The 22,191-nt window shown below is 41.3% G+C and overlaps 1 protein-coding gene across 3 annotated transcripts; it reads left to right on the top strand.

Moving 5' to 3' along the window:
* Positions 1-901: 901 nt before the first annotated feature.
* On the top strand, positions 902-21,778 carry LOC112993285 (pulmonary surfactant-associated protein A-like). Of its 3 annotated transcripts, XR_010389676.1 has the most exons (9): positions 902-1,021; positions 2,199-2,644; positions 3,981-4,178; positions 4,789-4,863; positions 5,637-5,814; positions 8,311-8,538; positions 10,603-10,723; positions 16,868-17,094; positions 19,971-21,778. XR_010389676.1 is itself a non-coding variant. In XM_026116749.2 (5 exons), exons 3-5 carry the CDS (start codon positions 4,031-4,033, stop codon positions 6,011-6,013), a joined length of 600 nt encoding a protein of 199 aa, XP_025972534.1. In that variant the 5' UTR covers positions 902-1,021; positions 2,199-2,644; positions 3,981-4,030; the 3' UTR covers positions 6,014-6,598. The 3 variants fall into 3 exon arrangements, 2 of the variants coding, with proteins under 2 accessions (XP_025972534.1, XP_064369861.1); XM_026116749.2 differs by lacking the exons at positions 8,311-8,538; positions 10,603-10,723; positions 16,868-17,094; positions 19,971-21,778 and having other exon boundaries at positions 5,637-6,598; XM_064513791.1 differs by lacking the exons at positions 902-1,021; positions 8,311-8,538; positions 10,603-10,723; positions 16,868-17,094; positions 19,971-21,778 and having other exon boundaries at positions 2,003-2,288; positions 2,497-2,644; positions 5,637-6,598.
* The last annotated feature ends 413 nt before the right edge of the window (positions 21,779-22,191 follow it).

The following is a 22,191-nucleotide window of genomic DNA, read 5'->3' as shown; positions in this document are numbered from 1 at the left end:
CATTTAGTCCTTTGTCCTTTTGCAGGAGATCATCTATGGTGGAAAAATAAGAGTACTTGATGCCGCAACATCCTAGCAGTGCTGCAAGTACCAAGCAGGGTAAAGGTTAATCATGCATTTTACATTTATGTGTGGCTTTGCATTAACAGAACAATAAGTGGAAATGGGAGAAGAAATACTTGCCATCAGGAAATTTATTAACTGGGTTTGAAACCGCAGTGAAAAGACTAATGGCGCTATTACAACTCTCATGAACCAGAGGAAAGCAATGTTTGCAGGAGTATTGTGCAATGATTTAACAGACATGTTTATTCGGGCCTGAAAGAGAGTCAGATTGCAAGTAAATTTCATTATCTGAATTAGAAAACTATAGTTATAAAATTGTGTTAACCCGCAGTTACCCGAACAGGCCTGGTTTAAAGCATGATCAATACAGGATGCTTGGAAATTAGAGTAGCCAGCGTTCAAAATGATAAGGGGCTGAAGCCCTGTTAGGAAACTTGTGTTTGATGGAATTTGGCTCCAGGTAATCAGGCAAGCGTGGTATCCGGTGAAACCGGGAAGGCAGCGCTGGTGTGCCCCTGCCTTCGCGGCTCAGGAGTCAGCAGGAACCATGCAGCAAGGGACTGTAACCCTCGCAGGACGATGCCGTGAGGGTAGTTACAGTAGTAAAGGCTACAATGGACAACTTGACCTTCCTCTGCAGTCAATTAATAATGGAGGACAACTGCAGAATATATGGGAAAAAAAAACATTTCATCTGGTTCATAAACATCAGTTTGTTTGGTTTTTTCTCCCTCCCATTAGAATCCTGTTTTGTTGTTAAGAAGCATTTAAGAGGTGAGACGTTTTGTTACTTTCCACATGTTATAAATACAAAACTATTGTTTCTTTCTGAAGAAAGCTATACTGAGTGATGTACCAGGGACATCTGGTGACCTTCACTTGGATCCGTCACATGTAACGTAAGTCAATGGAGCAAGATGGCAGCAGCATCAACGTGCACTAACCACATCTACAGGTAAAATTAAGGCTTTCTACTATAAAATGTTGCTCATAACTTCACCATCATCAAAATCATGCTGGAACTTGTCATACTGGATGTCCATATCTTGCTGAATTCTTTACTTCCTGTTCTCAAAGCTTAACAAAAATAGCCTGAGTACTCCTCCCCTGAGACATGCTGCCAGACACCAGAACTGAGGCGAGCAGTGAGCGTGCAGGAGGTCCCACGTGCTCTGTGCTCTTCCTGATACCCCCAGGCACGCAGGAGCTGTTGGGGACGGTCTGACACGAATTTGGAAGAAGACGTGGAGAAAAGGGGATTGCAGAAAGCCCAGGACAGGGTGGTAGAGAGGTAGGATGGAAACAGCAGCAGCAGAACAGCATAGAAACAGTGTAAACAGCAAATATAAATAGGGCGTGGGCCATTTAAATACAAGCTGAGAGAACAGGGGAAGAATTTGTAAGGTTATCTGAAGTGAGACTAGCACCATGAAGGGAAAAATCAGCTTTCGGGAGGTTAAGTATACAGAGGAAAAGCTAACAAACAGGCTTGTAGAAGAAATACACGCCCAGTTCCATAAACTGAAATTAAACTCTAGCGTCTGTATTTCTTTCTTTAAGCAGCTAGGAAACTAGTGTTGAGTGACGTCTGTCCTTAGCGTGTTTTGTATTTACCTACTTACATTGCACAACACTGAACCTAATCTCAGAATCGCCTTAATTTGCTTCACTAGCATTGTGATTATAAAACCCCTCAATGATAGATGCAGCAACATGGAAAAAAAGGTTGCCTCAATACTCAAAAATTTTGTCTTATATCAGTTTTGTCTAAAGTGTCATCGAGTCTTGCTGAGCTTCTGTGGTATGCTGCTCAAAGCCAGATCAGCAAATAGTTTACAATAATTATAATTACAGAGATTGTTAATATCAGGCTATTGATCATAAACAAGTGTAATAGAAATATGAGTATGGAAAAGTATCTATTTCTGCTTGCTCCATCTTACCAACATACTGATAAAAATCAAGAGAAGTTTAGAATTTATCAAATAAACATTAATTCTTCTTGGAAGGGGCCTATTGCACAAGAAAATGTGTCCATCTTTCCTAAGCCATCAGTCAGTATGTGTGAAGTCCCTTAACAGAGGCCATAGCACGTCCCGTCTCACCCCTGCACAAACTGCTTTTTCTCCCAGATGCAGTTCAGCTGCTAAGGTTCTCCTGACCATGGATGCAAAGGTCCAAGTTCTGCAGGTGACCTTTGCTAGGGCTCATCTGGACCCCAGGTAACAGCATGTCCTCGTGATCTGCATTTTTTTTTTCATAAAGCAATTAAAAAACATTAGCCAAAAGCAGTCAAAAGAATGTTAAGAGCATTAGGTCAAACACTCAGAAGTTAGGAAACTTTAAACAAAAGTTACTCATGCAAATTTAAATTGGCCCTCTTCTATCAGGGGTACGACTGACTGGGTGCTGCTTATTTATTTTTCACAGGCTGGGTGCCCTTTGCAGCGCACTTGCTGAACAACGCTGTGGGAATCAATCGGGCTTGCGTGGGAGCAGCACCGACGGCAAAGGCCTCCCCCTCGCTTGCTGTGGGAAGTGCGGAGGTGCAGGCTGCAGGTCTGCTGTGTCCGTGGAGGTGAGCCAGGCTCGCCGCAATGCAGCCGCAGCTTCCAACAGTGTGGATGTGGCTGGCGTTCCCTGTCTTACCTCAAAGCACTCATCCCTGTCTCTCTTGTATCATACAGTTGAGGTGATAGATTTGTGAGTTACAGGCTTCTCTTAGAGGAATTTGCTAGGTTAAGTAAGTATGTATGGGCTTCCGTGGCTGTTACCTCTACATGTGCCACAGATGTGCCTTTGTCTTTTGGCGTTGTTTCTCTTGTTACTAGGTTCTGTTTATTCACAAGATTTCACTAATTGTCACTTATGATCCCTCAGTCTCTAATGGAAGTAAGAGTATTGTAGAGATGCTCCTGGTGCATATTGTATTTCCTCTGAACTCCATGTTTTTGATTATCTTCAGTGACATTTACAATTTAACATTTACAAGGCAATTATGTAGAAACATACATACGGATTTCAAACAACTCTTGACAAATGGCTTTGTTTTACTCCAGGTTTTTTTTAAATGTGAAAGTGTTTCTACGAAACAGAAAAGTACTCTCAAATATTTTCCTCACATTTTAAGTGTGTTTACCTCTTGAAGAAAGCAAATCCCTATTATCCAAGTTAAAGTTCTTGATATTTCTATTCATATGCAACTTCATATTATGTTACCTGCTGCCATAGATAACAAAATAAATCTCAAGTTACAGGCCCTATAAATTAGACCTTGTAATGAGCCTTTCTTATTTCATATTGGAGCTGCTAGGTAAGTTGAACACCTTTAAATAGACTTCAGCTTAAGTTATGCTGAACTCTACTTAAACTGTATCACAAACCTTTCCATTTCAGGTCTTTTCATTGCCTTTTAGCATTTTTCTTCATTGCTACTGTAGCCTACATTTACTGAGGATGTCACTTGAGCTGTGCATACTTTAAAAGGCAGATTATTGTCATAATGAAAGAATAAGCCTTAATAATTGTTCCCCTCTAAAAACAAACAATTAAGACAATGTGTTCCATTTTATCTTTAAACAGCTTTTCTCACTAAAGCAGATGTGTCTATTGCTCCTCTCTAAAATTAACAAAAACTATAGCTTTTCTCATGCGGAAAAATAGCATATAGTAGTATTGACTGTACAAAATAGAAAGGTTTTGAAGGGGGTAGGGGTTTTTTGCTCTGTAACTTAGACTCTTAAGTTCACTGTAATATAAACTGCTTCTTTCAGAATTGAAATTGAATTATTTGAAATGCCATATCTTTGTAGCTATGTCAGTGACGTTCATTTCACCAACGCAAGCTTGTGGTACGATACAAACCTTCAAATCGAGAGAGCAAAATTTTGAAATGTTGCTATTTTTAAACACAGGAATCTACACTGGAGAGTAAAACAGTTTGTTTTACAGTTGGCTTTAAATAATGCCATCACCGCAGTTGTTCCGCAAGATCTTCGGAGTGGCTTTTTTCTTGCTCACCTGCTATGCCCTAGGCAGCCCTGCAGGACCTCGTTCTGTGTCCAATGGCAGGCGCTTGCCTGAAGATGGAGTAGATGAAGCCTTGATATCAGGTATCTGCAGTTACCTCTGTTTTTATCTAGATGTACTGTTGTATTCCATTTTTATTCTTCATGAACCAAATGTTATGTTGTATAATCTGTCATTGGTTCTACCTGATAGAAAATAATCAGGTATTTATTGCTTCCTCTGTTTAAAGAAGTTTATATCCCTCCTACCTAATGATTCTGAATGGTTCATTCACGGAGGAAAGGATATCATTTTCTATAACATGGGGACACAGATTTTGTTGCTAGTTTGGGTTTGAGTTGTGTGAGCAGCAAGTGCTTCAATAGCCTGAAGGACTCTATCAGTAGTCCTAAGAAAGCATTAAAAATCAGCTAAACCTATTGCCCCCGTAGAGTGAAGACCAGTCCAGGGTTTGTTAATTTGAGTTTTCCATGAACATCACTGCTCCACAGGTAGTTTCCAAGAATTTATTCCGTGTCTTTACAAAGACAAGTGTGTGAAAAATGCCTTATTTAAAACACAGAGAATTAAACTAAAACAGATCAAACACACATTTTAAAAGTTCATATTGATTTCACACAACTGTCTCTACTTTATCTTGAAATCCAAGACTGAAAAATTTAAAAAGTGTATAGTAGTTGTTTCTGTTTTCAGATTTGCTATCATGTGCTGATGAAATGGATGACATTCACCTTCCATTACAGCATTTAATTTCCAGACTTGAAGGAGGTAATTTATCTGCCTTTCCTTTCAGCTATAACTAGATTAGGGGGCATAAGCAAAATGTGCAGGAAAAAAAAAAGTGCTTAGAAAAAGGCAGAATTTTCTGAGTTTTTGTTGCATTCCTTTTATGTTCTGTTCCTCAGCAGACAGGAGAGTGATTAGTTACAAATAGTAGGAGGCAGGTGAGACTATTGTTTTGCTATAACTAGTGAGATACACCTAGGTAACAGCAGCAAAATACAGATGCAAGCAAGTCAGAAACATTTATCAAACTAAAATCTCTGCCTATGTAGAAGTGCTCCACTGGCATCTCATGCTCCTAATAGGCACAAATAAACTGCATGCTAAAAAAATACCATAATAATCACAACAGGATCACATCTAAGGTTCTACTCACTGAAGCTCTGGCATACCTTTACACTCTGTAAGCTGTCTCAAAGAACTTGGAGAGTACAGGGCTAGAGACAAAGAAGAAAATTATGCACTTTGTCTAAACATAGATTTCCTCATTTCCTTCCCTCCTCTCCAGCCTCTTTTGTGCTTCTCCTATTTTGTTGTCTATCTATCTATAAGTATTTCTGCCTTTTTTTCTCCCCTCATCTTTTCAGATTTCTTCTGGGTTTGGGGGTTTTTTATCTTTGATTTCAAGTTTTCCTCTCCTTTCCTTTTTCATAGGCTAAATCTAAAGTTATGGAAGAATACAGTGGGAATTACTATTGCTAGCAAAATGACCACAAAACAATACATAAAAGATTATAATCTTTCACTTGATCTTGCAGTCCTCCGTTTGGAAGGGAAGATAACAGCATCTGGAGGAAAAATATTTGCTACCAGTGGGAAAACAGCTGACTTCTATACTACAGTGCAAAAATGCAAACAGGCTGGGGGGTCCATCGCCACGCCAAGGAACCAGGGCGAGAACGCTGCCATCTTGTACTTTGTGAAACAGTTTAATAAGTATGCCTACCTGGGGGCAAAGGAGTCTCTAATTCCAGGCAAATTCTATTCCCTCAATGGTGCGGAAATGAATTATACAAATTGGCATTTAGGTGAACCTTCTGCCAAAGGGGAAGAGGAGTGTGTGGAGATGTACACTGATGGCACTTGGAATGACAAAAAGTGCAACCATAATCGCCTTATTGTCTGTCAGTTTTAGTGCTTCCTCCTCCTGCTCTTTCCCAGTGCCTGGCAGGATCCCGGGAATACTCTTTCCTGTCCATTCTCTCTTCGTTTGTAGTTAGCGAACTCTCATAATGCAGCATGAAAAATAAAAGCCACTCTTGGCCATCCAGACTTGGTTTTTAAACAAACGCCAACCACAAAGAGGAGATTGCTTATAACAAAATCAGTGCCCATTTTGTGGGGTTTGTTGTTGATTCTCCTGTGCCTGTTGAGTTTCTTGATAGGACTGCCCATGTTCAGGTACGTTTATGACAGCCAGATCTCATGTGGTCGGTGCACAGCTGCTGGGTCTGTTAATCCACTGACTTATTACAGCAACAGCAAAAAGGTGACTTGCTGGTAGAAGAGTTTTCAACCCTCCTTTATCAGTGAGCCTCAAAGCTGAGTGTATTTCAATCCCTCTTCCTGTATTTCCCTCACCAAACCTATGCATACAGCTACTCCTGCCACCACTGCTGTTGTTCACCTGCCTTTCTCTGGCTCTTCACCTGCACCGCAAACACTGACCCCCTGAAGGAAGAAATAAGCAGTGCTGCTAGCATGGCCCAGAGCTATAAGCACAAGGGGGATTGGGGGGGGGGGGGTGTCTCACCCTTAGATTTCCTATGAGAAAGCTTCAGAGCCAGCAGGTCTTTGACCCTCTTATGCCTGTGAGGTGGTGGTCAGGAACCACCTGGCTGAAGCCCCTCCAGCAACTCATAAACCCTTTCCTGACTCAGTGCAGTAGCAGCACAAGAAGCTCAAGGTCCCACACCACATGGATGTGCTGTGGGAGGAACCAAACAGGAGCAAAGACAATACAGTGCCCAAGTGGTTTGGAAAGATGAGTACAGCCATGGTGAGGTCAATTTTTTTTCTGCTAGATTGTAGAGGGATTTAGATATTTGCTGCTAAGCTGTAGGCACCACTGGCATTTTCAGAGCTGCTCTACAAAACCCAGTTGGGATTCCCAGGCAGCTAAGCTCAGCGGACACCTGTTTCTGAAGGAGGCACTATTCTGCGCTCATTACAGAAGCTGCTCAAAAACCTCCCGCCTCCAGTTCAGGCTGACAGATTAAGACAAAGTGAAAAATTTTGTTACTGGGATGCAATGCTCTCCTGAAGTTGAGCGTTCCTGAGGTTAGATGCACAACTGTGGTGTGTAGCAGGCACATCCAGAGATGTCAGCCTATTTTTTTTCCTCCTTCCTCTTGAAGGGTTCCCTCCAGCACAGCTTAGACAACAGGGGCTCTGCGTACACTCCAGGAGGACATGGTATAAGAAGTTGATTCGGTCCCTGGGCATGCCTCCTTTCCACATACACCAAGCCAAACATCTCCATGATCAGCCGTACTCACTTGTGTGAGCATTGTCGGCTCCAGCGTGGTCGCAGAGAGCTGAGCAAGGAAAAAACAAGCTCTAGAACCAGACCAGCAGCTTTTGCCCTCCACTGGTCAGGGAGGCAGGACAGTCAGCGTACTAAAGTAACTGGCGGTTGGGGAGGAAAGGAAGGTGAGCTCATGGCTGGCACAAACACAGCAGTCATGGAAGGGGCCGGGGCCTGCTTGGAGCAAGATGCTTCAAGCCTCGTAGCCGTCCATCTCTCTCTATAACTCTAGAGCAACGATGGGTTCTGTACTACATTCCTGAGCTGGCTTAAATTCAAATATTTTGAGTACACATTCTCACCACCTGTTCTGTGATAAGGCATAGGTCTTCCTGGCCCGAGTTCAGCCCTCTGCTTGATGTCATAGCCTGTGAATCATTCTTCCTGTTACTCTGAGCAAATTAAACAACTCATCTTAGAACTCTTTATTTAGGATGATCAGTACAACAGGACTAGTGTCAAATCAAGACATCTTTCTGTTTGAACAGTATGGGGTCTGCAGGTTGCTTATCTCCACAAGTTGCTTAACACATTCACTCTAGCAATATTCGGATCCTTCATCGTGCCAGCTTATATTTAACAGGATTGTGTTTCCCGGTTCATGGATCTGTAAAGTTATCCCAACCTATACAAAGAAAAACTGTGAGCAAAATCCTAAGTTTATCCAGTTGATCTGTTTGGTATGTGAGGAGGTTCACAAGCTGCGAACTAGTGCCCTATTTCTGGACAACCTAGCCAGAATATAAACCACTGCTGAATCCTGTATCACATAAGGTCTATATAGACTGCATGTTGCTGTGTTAACCTAGTTTGAAACAAGTACCTAGAGGGGAAATGGGACTCAAAAGTCCCTAGGGACTTCTACTTTCAAACTATATTCTTACTCTTATTTGCAAATGTTTTAGAGCTCACCAGGATCCATCTGCGCCCATCAGCTCCCCACCCACAGCCTCAGCCTTGCGTGACGCCTGTTGTGAAATGAGCCCTGCCACTGAGCACAAGGAAACAGGAACCCAGGCATCACCTCGTACAGTAGTTTTCCACTCATCCTATTCCAGTAAAATTTGAAAAGTTTGCAATGATTAACATCAGCCCAAGAACAGCGTTGAAGCCCCCAAATGTTTAAAGCTACGGTAAGTTAGTATTTTATGCCATCTATTTCAGAGCTTTAGGTCTTGGTGTCAAATCATCTCCCTGCTTATCTCCAGGGGTTACAGAGCCATGGCAAAATTTGAGCTAATCGTGAGTATATAAAATGACATTGCTGCCCTCAGCATAGTTCAGATGAACACGTGCTGCCACAGCAGCAATGCACCCCGCTGCCCAGCGTTCAGGCACTTCCCCCTGGGGACTCCCTGGCAGGGAGCGAAGCACTCGACATGCTACTCCACACCTGGAGATGCTAACCCTGTCACGTCACACCATAGACTTGCGGTCCTCGATGAGGATCAAAAACCTTGACCAGAGGTCGCTCTCTCGCCCTGCCTGGAGTTCATCCCTCCAGCGACCTGCCTGCGGAGGGGGTCTGAACCAGTGGTCCGGGCCCTCCTCACCCAGAAGGCAGAAGTTAGGGTTTGGGCACCAGTTTTCCTAAATCTGAATGGGAGGGCAGCATAGAGGATTCATCCAGGTCAGGCAACTATATCATCTATGTTTACTTCTAAGTTATTTTCTGAAATGTTTATGAACTTATTTTGAAAACCTGATCCACTCTCTATCCTAAACTTAAAGACTAGTTACACCTTATATGACTGCCACTCAGTTAACCAGGTATTTACCAGTACTCGCACAGGTGTTCGCACCCCACCCAGCTTGCTGACAGTCCAAACAGTGTAATTTGTTGTTCAATTTTCAGCCAAGTGAGAGCACCACTTCTACAAAGGTCATGGTAATGACACCCCCACCAGGACTGTGTAAGATTTAAAATCTTATTGATCTTAACAGCTTTTGGGAAAACAAGATAAGCAGATTTCATGACAGGAAACTTTAAAAAAAAAAAAGAAAAGGAACGTGTTTGGCAAGATCAGACAATATCAGCAGTGAGATGAAAAGTTGCATGTCAGTTTTGGGGGAAAATCATCTCTGGGGGAAAATCTTCCTCATTTATCCTTCTCTCTTTGTACAGTGGGGAAAAAAGTATTTCCCCTAAAGGCAAATCACTTTCAGAAAATTTTGTTTTGGAAATCCATAAAAATACCTATAACACTCAAAAATGATTATTACAGATCATTATTTCCTGTAAAGAATATCCTAGCTCATATTTTGTGCAGTTTCTAAGAGTTTTTTTTTTTTTTAATTATTGCCAGTTAGCTTTCTTTGAGCCCTGAAAAGAGGTGCTTGAAGACTGAATTTCAACAAGGTAACACCTGTATGGATTGGGTGGGTGCAAACAGAGGCCCCCCTCAAATATATATAACATAATAATTGCCAGAAGATAGTTGTATAGACTTTGGTGTCCCCAAAGTGTTCTTTATCCAGGCTGCACTTTCGCTCTCACATCTTTCCTTGTTGTCAGACAAGTGCCAGATGGAGTCCTGGGCACCGATAAGAAGGTTTATTTAAGCCTGGTGTAATGCCACCTCTGTGAAGATACGTACTGGGACTAGAGCTGGCGTAAAGAGCCTCTGAAAAGGTTTCTGTGGGTTTATTGGTTTCCACTTAGTGTAGTAGGTACTGCAGCAGCCTGACCATAGCCATGATTTTTTTAAAGCTTTAAATAAAGCTAAGTTTGTAAGAAACAAGCATGTTGGACCAAAATACATAGTTGGAGGAGGACTGGGCACATGAACCCCTTAGATCTGCAGTAATCTTCGGGGTACCAACCTTCATTCTCTGAAGGCTGCACGTGCTGATCAGACTTCTGTGTAAATAAGATGATTTATAGAGAAAGCCAAAGTGGTTCTCTGGCAAAAAAGGGCCATTTATCATCTACAAGTGACTGTCTCCTAAAGCAGTTTTTGAGCATGTATGAACAGCCAACTATTGTTTTACTGATCTTGAACAAACCATAAGTGTTTGTGGTCAAGGCAGGACTGCTTCATTATTTCTTTGAAAAGTATTGTGCCTCTTTAAGAGCCAAGTGGGAGGTGACACAGGCACTACTGTACAAACAGTTACCTGTGCGGTCTGCAGTGCTCACCTCTGAGCCTCGCGGCATCTGTGGAGAGCGCTACTCTCATCGCCCTTGTTTTCTGCAGCAGGTCGAACGGCACCTTCTCTAACACGCTCTTGCTGCCCAACAACAGAGGATGGAAGCCCACGCGAAGCAACCCAGTTCCATCTGCGAGACTTGCACGACACCTCTAGGACACTAGGAAGGTAAGAGTGGACAGGAAAGAGCAGAATTCCTACAGGGTCATCACTCAGATTCATCACCTTGCCTGCATTAAGCATTAGAGAAAGGCAGAAGTTGCTTCAGATGATCAAGTTGAGCAAGAGAAACATTCAACTCAGATTTAACCACTTATTAACCATTCTTCAGAAACGAGGGAATAGTAAGTTATTTCTAATTTAGTTAAGAGGTTGCTGGCAGGGGAGGGGGAGAAGAGGAAAATATCAAAGTTCCCATTTATGCAGTTTATATTAAATTCACTAATAGCAAAATAGCTGGATGGCTAAAAAGGTATGGAGTTGTCTGCAAGTGCACTGCATCTGACAAATTTTTATTTTTCCTTTAAAGTTAACAGACCTTCAGCTTGTATAAGTTCATTCAAAAGTGTTTAAAGTCTAAACATTTCAGAATAGGAAAAGTCTGTTTTACTTAGAGGTATATATAGCCCCTCTCTGCAACACATTCAAGAGTCAGAATACTAACAAGCATGTGACAGAAACACTAAGATAACACATAAAGCCACCTTGTTAGATCAAATATGAGAAAAATCAATCAGAATTTACATATCTAGAAAAAGTGATTTGTGCATATTTTAAAGAGCACCAGAGAAGCACTTACCTGTTATATTTAACTTTCATTGTGGTCACCTGCTTATGTGGAAAAGCAAGGCGAAGTATACCGCAACTAAAGGCACTCTCAGTAAAATCCCAGTGTTCTGCACTGCCTTTATGTTATTAATTATGCTGTGTCTTCATCATACATTTCTTTCTAAATGTGTTCTAATTTTTTTATACATCACATTATGTTTCTGTACCCAAGCTTCATATTGTTTTTAAAATTCTATAAGCTAGGTTTCCATCCAGTTAGTGACTTTTCTCACAGAATGCTAAATAGACAGAAGTTTTATGTAAAAATAATCAAACTACAAGAGCCTTTAGAAAGAAGCTGAAATCCTTTGAAAGTGAGTACTGAAATATTTGTTATAATTGTCATCACTTTATTCAGTTGTGACTTGTAGGTGGCATTTATAACACAGGGGACTTCAGTTAGACTTCTTTGAATAGTTTATGACTCAGTATTTTCAAACTTCTGCATGACCTTTGTTACTCCATTTGAAAAGTTTTGCCCCTTGAGGGATCAGTTCAGTATGTTATTAGATCCATTTTAGGTTTTACATAGTTGAAATATGGCTTTTTCTCTACGAAATTTAACTTAGGAGTTTGATTTCTGGTTTTTGCAATTTTTTTATTACATTTAGATTTACAGTAATAGTTATTTCTTGACTGTCACTTTCCTTTTGAGTAAAACACTATGCAAGAACTCCAGATTTCAGAACTTTTCACATTCTTCTCGTTTCCTACATCCAGTTATAACATATGGTCACAAAAGTCACATAGGAACCGCTGAGTTTCCTGGTTTATAGTAGTCCTGGTCTGTAGTAGTGAGTAGTGGCACACTTCTTACAAGTCACAGTGCAGACGTCACAGCAGTGATTACCTCTTCAGAAGACAGATCTAGGCCTGTTTAGTTATTTTTAAATATTAATAGGAAGTTGGCAGTTATGTGCGGGAACAGGTACACAGTAACACTTGTTTACCCACCCCATTTAAAGTCTAAAGATTCAGATCACTGCATTAGTGGAACAGGAAACAGAACACACTGTTGCTGTTTTGGCCCTTTATTTGTTCTTCCACTAGAGTAACTACATGCATGGGAGAAAAGGTGTTTATATCTTTGCAAAATGGGAAGTGTTCTGCAGCTCCAGCTGTGCTAAAGCCACAAGGAGTCAATTTGTCTAACTGGGCAGCTCTCACATCTAGAAGATAAAGCCCCTCCTGCATAAAGAGCTATAAGCCCTGTTTGTAGAAGATACCAGAAATTCAATGTCACTTCTGGTTTATCAGGATGCAGTTAATTAGTATATTTTAGTAGGATTGCTGACTTACTAAAATGTCAAAAATGTTTGTTAGAAGGCAATATGTGGACTCTTTAAAATTTCAGATATTTATTTTTTGTTAGCATTGTCAACATCATGTTTTACCATCCAGTCCGACTGCATTTATCTCCGCCAGGAAGGCAGGCTAGTAATCAAGCCCCACAGAAGCAAAATCCCACTTTGTTAACTCAAAGACTGGTCTGTGAGCAAGATCCAGTATTCTGAAAAGTTCCGAGTTATGCAGAAGTTATTTGGACTGTCTGGTTTGGATTTAGTGTTTCAGTAATAATGCAAATCCAAGGTCATTCTAAAGAAGGCTCATGCCTTTAGGGATGGAGGAGAGAAGGAAGAGGAGAGGACCAATTCTCAGCAAAATACTGCTGAATGATACAGCAACTGTGCTAGAGATCTTGTAGAAACCTGCTTTAGCTGGCTGGTCCTTTGTAAAGCCACCATCATTTTCTTTAATGTAAGAATAGTTTGTCTCCCCTTCCAGCCCAAAGCAGAATGAGGAAAAGAGGCCAGCAGACAAGTTGTAGTTTCTTAATGAGGCACATGACAAATAGTACCCCTGCTACCTGCTCCAGGGACAGCAAAGGCAAACCTCCCAGCTAGCAGGTGTTCCCAGCCAAGTCCTTGTAAATGATGCTTATTAGTGGGATCCATATGCCTGCGTGTGTCAGTATTTTCTTCCCTAGCAGTAACAGAACATCTAGGAAAGAGCCCAGTGCTGTTGCTAAGCATTTCAAGTGACATTAGAAACAGAATCTTAGGGCAGACCACTCAGCACAAAATTAAACACCATTTTCACCTGTTTGGACATTAGTCAAGAGTCCACTAATTTCCTTGGTATGCTTCTATAAATACTCAGTCACACAAGCCTACAAGCAAGTGTCAAAGCTTATCGTATGTTTATTCTTCCTTTACAGACATTTAGCAAAAGGTTTTTTACTCAGTAAAAAGAACATTAAGTATTTCACCAGTTGGGAATTTGTTCTAGTGTTGCAAGCACTGAGGCTCCCACCAGCCTAGTTATCCATCTGCAGAAATCTTTTAAGAGCCACAGGACTTGCACAGATTCTGTTCTTTGCAAAACCCTGTAAATATGGGTATAAACCTGAAATACTGCGTTGGGGAAGATGAAGGAATTGCAGTTTTTATTTATGTTGGAACTGAAAATGAGAAAAGCCAAGCAGCCTTTACCCACATTTCTTGTTTGTTTCCAACCGAGTCTTTTGCTCTTAAGGTGCTTTGATTGACATTAAAGGCTGATTAATGAAAAGGAAGATACTAATGAGAAGGATATCCTGAGACAAGGAAAGATTTAATTAAATTTGCTGTTTTGAAATGGGCGTTGTGGACTTCAATCCATTCTGCATTTTGGTGACTATGTTTAGGAATTTACCAGGCTCACAAAGGAATCTTTGAAATCTTTTTTCTATTCCCAGGCGCTGGTCAGCTGTGCTAAATTTGCGACCTCTCCAAGCAGGGAGAAAAAAATTATTAGAAGATAGTCAAGTACTTTGAAGTCTGAAGGAAGACAGGTTATATAAATAGATATTTCTGAAGCTGAGGCCAAATCAGATACCAGATCATGTTTCTGCCCCGTGCAAAGGATCTTCAGAGGAATCACTACTGAGAGCAAGTAACATAGTCTGGCAGACCATCGCCTCCCACAAGCATCTCACTCAGGGATCTTTTCACATTCCCGTGCCCGTGAACATAGGAAGGCTGTCTTTTAAAGCTTTACAGTACCTCTGTAGACTGCAAATCAGCCTGTTTTGCATAACATTATTGCAACACCTTTAGCATTTGGTCTCATCACAACACTGAGGAAATGTAGCTTTATTTTCCCAGTTGTGGCAAGGGGAAACTTGGAATAAATACATGTGGGTTTTCCTGAATTTTTTCCTATTGTTCTCTAAAATTGAAAAATATTCATGAGTAACTTGGGGGGGGGGGGAATACAAGATTAATAGAAAAAATAACTGGCATTTTTTAACACAGTGCTGGATTTAAAAAGAATAGTCAATACTGCAGTGCCTACAGAAGGCATGGCACATGCTCTTAAATAGCATCAGCTGATGGGGAAAGACTGGTCTAAATTCCCTGCAGGGCAGAAGCCATGAGGCAGCTGTCTCCTCTGCACCCTGCCCTCAGTTTGCTGGAAGAGGGCTGCCTAAGTCAAAGAGTAAATCACCCCTTCTGCTTACAGCTGCTGTTTTCTGCTCATCAAAAATTAAAGCTTCAGACCAAATGGCCCAAACAGAGCATTTCCTGGCTTTTCTGTGTTGCGACAGGTTGTGGGTTGGCAGACAAATGCACTTCCTAAATATACTATAAAGCAAGTCTGTTTCCTGCTTCTATAGTCTTTGGCAACAGTTGTGTGCCATGATTTTAAAGATATGACAATTCATAAATGGATCTGTGGTAAGATAAGAGGAGCAGTGAAGCAGTCCACAATCTTCAAGACATGCGTTTTTACAAGGCCTAATTTAGATTGCATTAAACATACGCAGTTAATCAAACCTGCAGCTTCATTTCCAGAAGTCTGTCACAGCATTAGAACTTTATTCTCTGTGGAGGGTGAAGGGTAGAATCATGCCTGTTTTGAGGCTTCTGTCCACCTCATGCTATGAAAATACCTTATCTAGAGTCCAAACAAATAGGTCTTCATCAGCCATAGTCCAGAAAGAAAATCTTTAATTTGTGTAGCTTCAGGCAAATCCAAAGTCAAGTTTTGAATGTGGGACATACAGCCAGAAACCACACACCTTTCTCCAATAGGCCTCTATTTTTTGCTCCCTAAATGCCTTTATTATCATATAACTCTCTAAAGTTGTCGTTTATTGCCTTCATCTCCAATCCTTGCAAAGACCTTTACTCTTCTACCCAGTTGTTATATTTGGGGGATAGAACTAGAGCATCCCTCACTGCAAAGTATTTTGCTGATGTGGTTTAGAGACCAGATTTGATGTGCTCACACACTCATAAGGATTTTCATTGAAATGAATGCACAAAGATCCAGTGACAGTGTGTGTTTATTCTAAAAGAAACACTGCTGCTTTTATGTTTCCAGAGCAACGTTCTGGTTGACTGCCGTTTTGAATCTTTCATTCATACTCTCCTGTAACCAAACCTTAGAGGTTTGGAAAGATTATTAACCACATACCAGGACAGCCTGTGCACACCAAACACTTCCACAAAGCAAGAAATGCCTCATTAACCAAACAGCAATTCCAGATCTTTCACATGAAAGAAGCAGAGGCTGGCTGACACAGGTAAAGAGCATTTAAAAGGGTAGTTTGAGTTGTGGCTTCCAGCCTCTGTACCTGCTAATTGCACAGCACCGCAGTTTAGCAGAATCACATGTCAGTGTATATATTTCCATTTGGGATAGATTCTGCTGTTGCAAGTTCACCTCATTTCTGAGACATCTTACTGGAAGTGATGTAAATTAGAAATACCGATATACAACATGACCCTCTTGTCATATGCAATGTAGCAGTTCTGGTCATGAAGAGTTCCTAACATATTCAATACCTACAAGACTAGCAAAGCAAGCTGCATCATCTGAGCCCCCGGGCTGTGTGGTGCTTCTTCACCAGCCAAGAGCCCAAAGCCTTAAAACATGAGAACTCCCTGAGACACATCATAAGTGGGTGAAGAACAAATTAACAGCTGAAGAACATTAGATAAGACTCATTACCAGAGTTATTAGCCATGAGCAGCAGTCATGAACCAAATCACTCCTATGACTGACTGATGAAATACTTACCCACAGCCCTCCCCATTCCTCTTGCTACAGTTCACTCACATACCATCCAGAATAAGCAGCATTGTATTTTAAGCAGACCCACCTCAGCATCAAGAAAAGGTGCTGTTCTGCCTATTTGCTAGCTAAAGCTCATTACCTGGCAGTCCTGATAAAGGGTAACAAGGCCCTCAGTAAGTAAACTACTACTCTTGACAGCTTCGGACCACACAGCCTTGACTCCTTGAAGCTGGCTCTGCACTATCACAGATCCTCTCATTGCTTCCATATTGCATCTGCAATACCCTCAACACTATTTTCCGACTGCAAAGCATTTCTCCCACAGATACACATAGGGCTCTTCTCTGACCTTTATTCTACTGCCAGTGCAGCAATCCTTTATCCAAGCATACTGACCTGTTATGTCTTTTCTTTACCAAGGAAGAAAAAGGGGTCCTGTCCCTGTGGTGCCTGCCCATCTGGCTCAAGCGCATCTCGCCTTCATCGCTTCAAACCACTGGGCTCACTTACTCAGTAGAGGAGGAAAACAGAGCCTACATCTTCCTTCCTTCTCAGTGCCCAGCATGTCCTAGGCCCTCTATTTCCTGCTTGACATGGTATAGTCCAACTGAAGGTCACTGGAAGTTCATTTTGTGGAGGTTTAACAGGTATGTCCTTTTTTCACAGCCAGAATTTAAGGAAAGGAGGCAATGCTGCTGCTCTCATTCTCACTGTTACCAGGCTCACTGGATTTTTTTCACTTAGCCAACTGCTAATGAGAGATCAACAAAACAAAATGAGGAGAGGGGATTTGCCATGGGAACAAAAATTGTGAGTAACTACCTGCCTGAACAGGAGAACAGCAACAAACTAAAATAGGAGAATGAGGAAGAGGATTAAATATAATGAACAAGAATGTAAATTAAAACTGGAAAAGGAAACAAAAGCAGCAGCAAGAGGTTAACAGAAGATGCCTGAGGGAAAAACAAAGGCCAGAACAAGAGACCACAGATTAGGTCAGGAAATGAAGATATTTAAAGGAATGCATTGATGGACAAAGAAAACTGAATAGCGGAGCAAGGACAAGAGGCCCACGTCTGATATTCTTCATGCAGTCTTTCTAAAGCAGTTCAGTGTTTCACAGCTATGAAGCTGTACAAGGCAGCTCTCTAAGCACAAATATCCCTTCTCCCACAGCTGCCTTCCCCAGGGGTAAATGACAGGCCTCACACTTACCTTTATACACCAACAGAGGAAAGAGGGAAAAAATCAAGAATGCCATAAGTAAGGTCAAAATATCACGTAGCCTACTGAGCTCCAGAACACAGCCTGCATTAGTTAGAGCTGGTAAAGAAAAAGTTGCAGGTCTGAGCAGATGAAAAATGAGCAAAACCAAGCAGTTATGTTACAGGTCCGGTGACAGGGGGAGATGGACCTGCCAGGCGACATTCTAGCCCCAGTGCCCAGCCAGCCTTGGGTATGCGGCTCAGCTGGCCAGGCAGCAGCCATCAGCTGCATGCTCCAGGCTCTAAGCAAAGCAGGTTTCACCTGCACCTTCGTTACTATTCCACAGTTGGTTAGAGTGGACATTAATCTGTACTTTGAAACTCAACATGAGCTTGCAAGAGCTGAGGCTTCTAGGGAGGTCTCTGCATTTTTGCAGACAGACACAGCCAAGTCTGTGGAGAAAATGTGTTTTCCACTGTCAAAGTTTTTCTCTTAAAAAAAAGAAAAAGGCTGAATTGGTACCTCACTACAATGAAGAGAGGGTAAACCTGCCCTGAAGGTTAGCACTAGAGTATCAAGATTTGACTCTAAGTAACAGAGTCAAATTCATTTAGCAGCCAAGACAAGCTCTGTCTAGAGTCTTCCTAACAGATTTCCCATCTTCATTAAGGACTATCATCACCAAAATCCTCCAGGATTTGTTATCAAACATCTGCTCCTTCACTTCATGGACCAAAATAAAAAGCTCTTTATTGAAGGCAATTTTAACACTCTTAGGCCAGGTGGAAAAATGCTGGTAGCTCACTAGTTTTCCATACATACTCCAATGCTTCTACTGTCTCCCCAAATAAGCACATTCTATCAATCCTGTTTCACCCTTCTTCTTATAAGGGTCAGCATTTAATGACAAAAACATATTATACCACCCACTTTGAGTAGCAACAGACAAACCTGAAATATTCTTTTGTGAAAGCTAGGCCAGATTCCTAGGCTGAAGGGAGTGATGCTATCCCTCAGGAAACCTCCTTACTGCCATGCTGGAAGGGCAAGGCATTGTAGAAAAAAAAAACCCTACTCAACCCCTGGCCACAACCTTTTATACATTAACCCACTGGCTTCATTATAGTGCTCAGGTGTGTAGCTCTCATGCTGAAGGAGTTCCATCTAGCCCTCCGTTAACTAGGCCATATCTATTACTGGTCCTTTCTCCTTGCATCACAACCCAGCACGATTTAACTCCTACCTAGCTGGTCTACTTTTTCTACTTGGCACAGCTCAAGACACAGGACTTACTTGTGCTGCTTCTGCTCTGCAAGGCACTTCACTCACTGGCTGCTAAACTCCTTTTGCATCTCAAGCTCCCACGTTTCACTAAACATTTCAAATAGAAATCAGCTTTAGAAAGATTTAACAGTGTCATTAAAATATATTTGTAGTCATTCTCAAAGCATGTAATTCTTTGCTGAGTGTCCACTGCAGCTCTTCAGCAAGCACAAAGTTTCTAATGAATATTTTTTAGGAAAAGATAAAAAACAGAGAGAGAGAGAGGAAATATCCATTCTGTTGGCAGATGATTCACGGTTTTCTCTTCTTTCCAGCATATACTTTAGTTGTGATGCATATCAGTATAATTTTGTTTTGTGTAACCATGCACAAGTAACCTTGTTGTCCTAGACTGAGTGGGGCTGAACTTTGCTTAATCGATGAGTTATGCTGAGCTGAGTATTAATTAAGGGCTTGGAAACTATCCTGATATAAACTAGTCCTTAACTATGGAAAACCAGTTTGCCTCTTGCCTACTTTCCATCTCACTTCTTCCTTTCCCAAGACATTTTATCAACTCTGCTCATTACATGCTTTATGTGCCTACTTGGTAGGCAATTTACTTGTTAGATAAATGCTAAAAAGTTATTAAGTGTATTCATTTTTAAGACAAAAAAACCCTCTCTTAACATGATAACTATGGGTCCTGTGTGCAAGATGGTATCAGTAACTGCAACACTGGGCAATTCAGACTCAGATAAAAATTGAAACCTTTGACTCCTGCTGATCCACACTGACCCACTTTGGCTTTGCCCGTGCCGATGAGAAAAGCCAAAAGAACAAGCTAGTGTCCCACTGTGAGAAATGAAGCTGGAAAAAACCCTGAAAAGTGCTAGCTTTAGTGACAATTTTGAAGTGTCAGCTAACAGTGACTGTTGCTCTTCAGCCTGCCTTGTGCTCTTCTCTTTCACGGCCCTAAGTAAAACAAGCATATCTATACATTCATAATGCCTTTACAAGAAAGTAAAGAAGTATGTATTTTTTTGTTTTACAGCTTCCAACTCTTGACACTGGGGAAATCATGATGGAAACGATCTTGGCACCATGGGAAATACTGCTGGTCATTTTTGCTGCAGTGCTGATAATGAGTTTTCTTATGTTTCTGCCCCCTGCTGCTGTGGTGCTCTGGAGAATGAAGTATATTCCTCAGATCTCTTTGCATGGGTATGTGTAGGCCAGCCCTAAAACACAAGGTAGTACCGTGGATCCCTTTAAAGGATGGTTCAAAGCAATAAAATCAGGTCCACTGTTACTGCTTAGGATCCTTCCAAAGGTGATGTTTTTCCCAGTCTATTGCTGCCAAGCTCCTATGAAAAGAGAACATGTATCGTTTTCTCTTCATTTACTACAGTTTTCAGCACTTTGCCTTCTCTTTGTTGGCTACATTGCAATTGCTGTTATTTGCTTAGTGCCTAGACTGACTTCTTCTCTTGGGTTATAAAGGACTGAAGACTAAAAGAGAAGCAAGCGTAGTACAGTATTCTGTTCCCTTATCTAGTTTCAGTAAAGCATGCCTATTTATAGTTACACTGTAAATAATACCAAAAAGTTTAACTGAGATGTCTGACAGTTATGCAGGTGGACATAGTAAAAGCAAATAGTATACTCTGGGGAGCAAGTAGTTTAGCATAGCTTTACTGTGAAACCTAAAAAAAATTTAAAAAAGGAAAGGTGCAATAAATAGGCATCTTTCCTTGTTTTGTCTGATTTAAAACATGCTGTCCTAAAATGTTTTTCAATTTTCTTTCCTACTGTATGAGTTCTTCTCTTTGCATGTCCTGAGGGTAAGGACACAAAGCCACCCCCGTCCCAGGGTGTGCACAGGAGCGTGAGGGGGAGCCTGATGCTCAGACGTGCCAGCCTAGCCACCAGCTCTCAGTTAATGCAAACATACTGCGATTATTTGCCTGAACTGCATTATGCAAATTCACTCCAGGAAACAGTGTGATTAAGTGTACTTCAGTTTTAACTGTATCGTGTAGGCTTATTGGTTCAACTGCCCTTTCTCATATATAAACAATAACTTGGAACGTGGAAATAGAACTAAAATGCTTATCTGTAAGCTTATAGCAAAAGCAATCTTTAGCTCAAAATATATGCAGTATTAAATTAAGAGCCTAATTCTTCCATATTATATGAAACTCATTAGTAGAATTTCCGATGCACAGATTTAATCATTTCTGTTACTTTACAGGACCAATGGGCTTGATTTTTCTCATAAAAACCAGTAGTGGGTCTCTTTTGTTGGTTGGTTTTGAAAGGTAACTAGAATACGTGAATATATCTGGGAGAAAAATGTTTCTTTTAGCAGCGGTAGAAAACTGATAGTGGAAAGTGCTCAGTGCTTCAGGATTGTTATTTGAGCAATGGCCAATAATGTATTGGCTGGAAATGAAAGACTCAAAGACATTATAACTTCATTTTATATGGGTTATATGTCTGCCAAAAATAAACGAACCCACCAAGGACTGAAAAACAGTTGCTTTTCATTAAGACTGCAACGCTTTTCTTGCCAACACCAACTTGAGTTCCTGCCTGAAGGGTAAGGAGCCAAAGCAGGCAGCTCATCCCTTCTGTGGGTGCAGCTCTCCACTACGGTAATAAGGAGTCCTGTGACCATCTGGTTAGGTTATGGGCCTGAAAGCAACTGATGATTTTTATGACTCTAGTGAGTAGATTCTAGGCCTTTAATTTTGAATACCTGAAAGATAGTTTGTAATTTTCCTGAATAATGTTACATATATCTGAATCATTTAAATGATTATTGAGGTAAAAGTCAATTAAATACCATGTACAGTGTAACTATGCTGCCTGTGTCTCTGTGATACTCACAAGGATAGGGAAGAGGTAAAGAAGAGAAAGGAAACACAAACGGGTGAGCTGGCCATCATCACATCTGCAGCCTCACTGTTTGGTCAGCAGAAGAAAATTACACCAAAACCCCACGGATGGGTTCCACTGGCAACTGAGCAAGCAATGACAAAGCTTTTGGTTTACATTTTTTTAGTAATTTGTATGCACGTCTGTTCTGTAGCTCTGGTGCCACAAATGGCCAAGGCTTTCTGCTCTTCACACATCTCACTTTGTGGCTTTGGTTTTGCAGATAGAGTGTGAGTGAGTGAGTGGGTGAGTGTGTGTGTGTGTGTGAGAGTGTGTGTGTGTGTGTGTGTGTGTGTGTGTGTGTGTGTGTGTGTGTGTGTGTGTGTGTGTGTGTG

The sequence above is a fragment of the Dromaius novaehollandiae genome, chromosome 6, assembly GCF_036370855.1.
Source record: "Dromaius novaehollandiae isolate bDroNov1 chromosome 6, bDroNov1.hap1, whole genome shotgun sequence".
NCBI classification, from domain to species: Eukaryota; Metazoa; Chordata; class Aves; order Casuariiformes; family Dromaiidae; genus Dromaius; species Dromaius novaehollandiae.
This window is presented reverse-complemented; position numbering and strand designations above follow the sequence as displayed.

Bases quoted from the DNA above. Each gene is read 5' to 3' on its own strand.
- LOC112993285 (XM_026116749.2), top strand. From the start codon at position 4,031: ATGCCATCACCGCAGTTGTTCCGCAAGATCTTCGGAGTGGCTTTTTTC. The intron at 4,179-4,788 runs GTATCTGCAGTT...TTCTGTTTTCAG, and splicing joins AGATGAAGCCTTGATATCAG to ATTTGCTATCATGTGCTGAT. The intron at 4,864-5,636 runs GTAATTTATCTG...TTGATCTTGCAG, and splicing joins AATTTCCAGACTTGAAGGAG to TCCTCCGTTTGGAAGGGAAG.